Genomic DNA, 6,317 nt, shown 5'->3' with positions numbered 1-6,317 from the left:
CTGCAGAAAATACATCAGTAGCCACCAAAATTGGAGTGGCAACCGCTCTAGACTGCGCAGGCACAACAACCACAAGCTGTGAAGCTGTTGGCGAGGAGAAGCCAACAGAAACTTGTGCGGAGGTGGTTGGGGAAGACGCCATGCTGGCACTCACACCGAGTGCTTCAAGCAATGATGCCGAAGAAGGCGCCAGTTCCTCAAAAGGAACATGGGAGATCATGACGACATCGTCATCATCATCCACGGCGTCTCTCGCGGCGGCGTCTATCGGAGACGCAACCGTCTCCCCAATACCGCGTTGTGCGCCCCTACTACTTCACTTAGGAAAGCGCACAACGTTAGATCTTCTACCTGAAAGAAAACGAGAGGTTAGCAAGATGATCAAATAGAAAGCAAAACAATGAAAACAGTTGAACCTACCACTACGAAAAGCAACAGAGCTAGGAGGTGGCAACGGTTGCGATGCAGGTGATCGCATCATAGGAAGAGGAAACACAAAGTTTCGAGCGGTCCGAGCAAGGATCGGTTGCTCACGGGGACCTAACTCCCTCTGCCCCAGCATTTTGACGCCCTCAGGCGCAGGCTACAAGAGGAGCATGCGGTCGTCCACCTCTGAAACAAAAACAAGTTAAAACATCGCAGAAGCAGGTCACACTTCGAAGCAAAAAATATAAATGACGCTAACCTTGACCACCGTTAAGAATAACCGGTACCAGTGCATCATCATCCCATATGCGACTCATACCCAACAACACCAACGCGCGCTCCGGATAATGACAGAGTGGAGAGAGGCTGGCCTGCAAAGTGTTGAACCAGTCCGAACCGGTATAAGGGGCCACTTTCGGCTCAGGAAGCTCCTTCACATCCATTAAAAACATGGGATGTGAAACCATGCGCGCGGAGACGTAGAAGAACACACTCTTCCACTCATGCAAACTAGGTGGCGCATCCAAGGCGATAGCCTTGGCACCATGGTGAGTATGCAAGTTGTACCACCCCTGGGTGAAACGCCACCGGTAGATAGCAGATAATCTGTCAGCCGTCGGAGTAATACAGAGGCAATGGTAGGTATATTCGAAATGGCGAAGACGAGCCATCCCGAATGGATGAATCTGGCTGAGATGCAGCCCGAATACACCCAGAACGTCCACCAAAAACCGGGTATGGGGCAACCGGAAGTTGCCCAAAAAGAAGTATTCCTAGTACACGGCAATCTTGCCGGTGGGAGCCTCTCGAGCCGTCTTGCCAGAGGCAGGCAACTCAGGCTCGTACTCAGGGCCAAGGTTATAGACCCTGACCACATTGTTGAAGTCATCAGCAGACATGCGACAACCGATGGACTCCATGGTATTGTTCTTCTTAGTCTTCGAGGTTTGAGATGATTCAGCCATAAAATAAAGAAGGCTTGGAGGAAAGAAAACGGTGAGAAATAGTGTTTAAAATGGTGTAACCTCCCCCTATTTATACTAATCGCAGTTAATGAAGGAGGGGGAATACAAAAGGGATAATTAACACATGGCCCATTCAGAAAACACCACGATAATAGGATGGCAGAAGATATGTGATACAACTGGCCGCGTCACCGGGATTCTCGCCCACTCGCTTGACACAGGCAGAAAGCCTGCAGGGCAGAGCAACCGTCGTCAAACTATCACGTCCAGCAGTCGTTTCACTGACTTGCATTTAATTCACCCATCAACGCCAAATTACACGTTATCCATATAAAAGGAAACAAAGATGATAAGTGTGGCCAAACAAGGCTCCGCCATGGGCTGATTTAAACTAAATCACCCGCCAAACAAGACTCCGCCAAGGGATGATTTAAGCTAAATCACCCACCAAATCAGGCTCCGCCATGGGATGATTTCAGCTAAATCACCCGCCAAACCAGGCTCCGCCATGGGATGATTTCAGCTAAATCACCCGCCAAACCAGGCTCCTCCATGGGATGATTTCAGCTAAATCACCCGCCAAACCAGGCTCCGCCATGGGATGATTTCAGCTAAATCACCCGCCAAACCAGGCTCCGCCATGGGATGATTTAAGCTAAATCACCCGCCAAACCAGGCTCTGCCATGGGATGATTTAAGCTAAATCTCCCGCCAAACCAGGCTCCGCCATGGGATGATTTCAGCTAAATCACCCGCCAAATCAGGCTCCGCCATGGGATGATTTAAGCTAAATCACCCGCCAAATCAGGCTCCGCCATGGGAATCATTAAGCTAAATCACCCGCCAAATCAGGCTCAGCCATGGGATGATTTAAGATAAATCATCTGCCAAACCAGGGTCCGGCATGGGATGATTTAAGTTAAATCACCTGCCAAGCCAGGCTCCGCCATGGGGTGAATTAAGCTAAATCACCCGCCAAACCAGGCCCCGCCATGGGATGATCTAAGCTAAATCACCCGCCAAAACAGGCTACGACGCGGGACGACTTAACATAAATCAATCGCCAAACTGCGGTTAACATTAGGGAAGTCACCCGCCCAGCATGTGGAATTATCCACGAAAATAAACCAAAACTAACGAAGAAAATCTGAGAAAAACATGTAGCACACATAACCAAAAGCCCATGATAAGTTCACAGCCCCCACTTCTTGAAAGAAGGGCGACTATGGACTAGTGGGACTTGTAGAGGTATGGTATGAAACCCACCATTTGACAAAGTATGACACCAATTGCATACGCTGGGCGGAACACTAAGCGCCAGGAAGCCACTAACGCAGAGCGTAGTACATGGTGAGAAGAGTAGAGTCCAATATAACTTTTCCTAACACCTCGGGAATGGTAATACGAGGGTCTACTAGCATGGGACAAAAAGATGGTAACCCGCATAGGGATAAACACCAAACCAATGGGGATTGGACAACACATAAAGGACGGTACAAACAGTACAATCACGTCCTTGTCAAAAGGCCATGATGCCCACCAACTTCCACCAACCACCACGACCGCACGAATGGAGAATATTATTGGTGGAAAACCTGACAAGGTGGTTGGTCACACTCTCTCTCCTCCGGCTATAAATACCAGTAAACCTCCAAATGGTAAAGGATATACTTTCTCCTACTATCACTATCAAATTATACTTCGTACTATCAAGTACTGATTCTCACGCTGTAGGGTGGTTACGAGAGAATCCCCCCACCCATTCCTCGTAACGAGCTCACGGTGTTCTGTTTTGCAGGTTATACTTGTCAACGCCAAGAAGGTTTTATAAACCCATCGTGTGGAATACTTAACCATTACCCTCGGACTAACGTGTTAGACCTTGAGGGGTGGATTCGTGTTTCTTCAGTTCACAATTTCAAAATAGTTCGCACATGATCCCAATCCTATATATATAAAATACACTCAAATTTTCAGTTTGGGTCCAAAATCACAAATCCGTGACTCCATTCAAAGACCAAAATCTAAATTTAACTTGGTCACTAACTCAAATACCAAAAAACCGAGTTTAAAAGTTTTAAGTCCAATTCGAATATCAAACACTGTCATGGTAGCATCCCAATCAAACTCAAACGACATAATTTGTTTGTGCTCCAAGTTGTGTGACTTAAGGTATGCGTTATGTGACAACAATTAAGAGACTCCACAGTATTTGTTTGTACATTATAGGTGTCGTCAAATGGGCATGGTCAATTATTCACGATTGGGTTAAGTTACCAAAACTGTTTTATTTTTATTCGATAAGAGATATCCTTGAATTTCCAAGTAAACAGAGTCAAATTATTTCTATCACAATGGTAACAAGTTCAATGCTTTCGAAATCAAGGAATGACATTATTTATAAAAATGTTTCTCTTTCGGTGTCCAATGTGGTGAATGACAGCAAAACAACCCCTTTCTTACAAGTAAAGCATAGAAGTAGACTATCAAAGCCTGGATTAGAAGAAGTGGTGTAAGTTTAATTTTTTGAATTTCTCTTTATAATTTGGTTTGTCTTCAGAGACTTGTAGTGTGTACTTTTATTTCCTTATAAGATATAAATATATATATATATATATACCGAAAAGGGTTCAAATAAAAAGCAATTGTTTTGTGAGAAGTGTGAGAATGCATTAAAATAAATTAAACCACCTAAATATAACACTATACCATGTAAATAAGAAACTATACAACTTTTAGAAACTACAAATCTCAACCACTAGATCTTAGATCTAAAGGTCTACATCAAGATACATGATATCATCTTACTTTCACAACACAATGATCAACAAATTAACTTACCAACCAACCAACCAACCATTACACTAAAAGTTGTCTAGCACGGGCACCCTCCTCCTTGCTTGTCAGACTGTGAAGCGTTACCCGAAGATTTCAAATTCACATCAACCAAATCTTCTTGTTTTGTGGAAGAAAGCGTCTCCATCCCCGATAATGCACCAGCAATCTTTCTAAATAAAGGCTGTATCATGTAAGACAAATGATTTTTTTTTATTGTTTTGACATTGAGGTCAACAAAGCAAGTGTTTAAAAGTCTTTGTGGGCCAGCCCAACCCGCATCAACGTCACACTCATTTTGATGGAAGCGTATTTAAAAGGTAAGGGAGTAAACGAGCCAAGTCGAGCCTAGGCCTATCTAAGCTTGAGCTTGCTCGTTTAACTTACAAGAGCTGAAGCTCAATTCTGACTAGTTTTCTAGCCGAGCTCGACTTGGGCTATATGTGTTTATTATTTATTAATTAAACATTATACATTAATAATTATTTTTTACATATTTATAATTATAATCTTTATGTTTAAGTATGATACAAATATATATTTAATACATTAAATAAAAATTATATAAATAATAGGCTTGCTTAGGCACACGAGTTAGCTCGAGCTCGATAACTGAAGCTCGGGCTCGTTTACTAAACAAGTTTATTTTTGGACTTGAACTCAGGTTTGATCTGGTTTTAAGATCGACTCAATTCGAGCTTTAGCGAGCATATCTTGAGTAGCTCACGAGTGGCTTCGTTTGCTTACATCCGAATGAAAGTGAAAGACTAAACCTTGATATTGAATCCAGCTTTTGCACTGGTTTCTATGAACATGACGCCGAATTCACGAGCTTTGCCATCGCCTTCTTCAAGTGAAACTTGCCTATTTAATCGTCAAGTAAATGGGAATCACAATTACATCATAAAAAAATGGGGTTGTCATCATATTTAAGTCATCAACTACTAAAAATCAACAGAAACAAGAAAAAAGTTGTTGCTGAATTCCCAATCCAAGTTGTCATGTCTTAAAGTTGAAATATATCTATCTAACCTTTTGTCATCAAGATCGGTTTTGTTTCCAACAAGGACTATGATGACATCAGTGCCACGCTCAGTGCGTACTTCTTCTATCCATTTTGCATTGTTCAAGAATGATTGTCGATCTGCAAAATAGCAAATGCAATATAACAGAAGATATTCTTGTTTAAAGCAAATGTAAGTATCGTTATTTGTTGTAACTCACTAGCAACATCATAGACGATGACTGCAACTGATGAATCTCTTATGTAACTTGGAATTAGACTCCTAAATCTTTCTTGTCCAGCAGTATCCCTGAAAACGATGCTTGTAATTGAAACCACATGAACCATATCTAACAAGAAAACCTTTAAAAAAAAGAGAGAGAGAAAACCTACCAAAGCTGTAACCGAACTGTTCTATCTTCAAGGTACATAGTTTTTGACAAGAAATCTATACCGATGGTAGCCTGCAAATAATATCAAAAAATATATATTTGAACAAATTAGCTCCTTTAGATCAAAATCAATAACCGAACGAATTCCACGATGAGCGAAATTCACATCTGAAATGAAATCATAATATAATGGTACTATGGGTTCCTATATTAAAGAACAACTCAGCTTCATGCATTGAATTCTTGAAAACATCAAGAGAACAATAACAAAAAAAGGAATGAATGATTATTATTATTATTATTACCTGATAGGTGGTATCGAATTTGTCATACATGAATCTGGTAATGATGCTGGTTTTGCCAACGGATTGATCGCCCAAAAAGACCAATTTGTATTTGGCAAGAGGTGACACCACCGCCATAATTATTATTATTATTATTATTATTATTATTATTATTGTCTCTCCGGCGATCTGAATCTGAATCTATGGACAAATGTATTTTAAGGTCACAAAGGGAGGAAATAGAAGAGAGATGTTCGGATGAGAGAGAAGAAACCAAAGGTTTCGTATTCAAAATGCTTTTATACGATTAATAAGGAGAAGAAACCGCCAATATTATCCTCATATTTACTTTTAGTTTTATTTCTCAATAAATACACACTTAACTGCAGTTTAGGTTCCTATGAGGAGATCC

General features: G+C 41.5%; 1 protein-coding gene across 2 annotated transcripts; it reads right to left on the bottom strand.

Moving 5' to 3' along the window:
- Positions 1 to 4,253: 4,253 nt before the first annotated feature.
- On the bottom strand, positions 4,254 to 6,043 carry LOC143620541 (ras-related protein RABH1e-like). Of its 2 annotated transcripts, none has more exons than XM_077092214.1 (6): positions 5,927 to 6,043; positions 5,623 to 5,693; positions 5,451 to 5,539; positions 5,259 to 5,370; positions 5,000 to 5,090; positions 4,254 to 4,410 (listed from the first exon to the last, which is right to left on the bottom strand). In XM_077092214.1, the coding sequence occupies exons 1-6, from the start codon at positions 6,041 to 6,043 to the stop codon at positions 4,267 to 4,269; spliced, it is 624 nt and encodes a 207-aa protein (XP_076948329.1). In that variant the 3' UTR covers positions 4,254 to 4,266. The 2 variants fall into 2 exon arrangements, with proteins under 2 accessions (XP_076948329.1, XP_076948330.1); XM_077092215.1 differs by having other exon boundaries at positions 4,254 to 4,399.
- Between the last annotated feature and the right edge of the window lie 274 nt (positions 6,044 to 6,317).

This window comes from Bidens hawaiensis, unplaced genomic scaffold (genome assembly GCF_021521415.1).
Source record: "Bidens hawaiensis isolate Kalapana, Puna unplaced genomic scaffold, B.hawaiensis_p1.1 tig00002602_1, whole genome shotgun sequence".
NCBI classification, from domain to species: Eukaryota; Viridiplantae; Streptophyta; class Magnoliopsida; order Asterales; family Asteraceae; genus Bidens; species Bidens hawaiensis.
This window is presented reverse-complemented; position numbering and strand designations above follow the sequence as displayed.

Coding starts and splice junctions, on each gene's coding strand:
- LOC143620541 (XM_077092214.1), bottom strand. CDS start 6,043: ATGGCGGTGGTGTCACCTCTTGCCAAATACAAATTGGTCTTTTTGGGC. Junction 5,694..5,926: donor AATTCGATACCACCTATCAG/GTAATAATAATA, acceptor TATTATTTGCAG/GCTACCATCGGTATAGATTT. Junction 4,411..4,999: donor AAGCTGGATTCAATATCAAG/GTTTAGTCTTTC, acceptor TACATGATACAG/CCTTTATTTAGAAAGATTGC.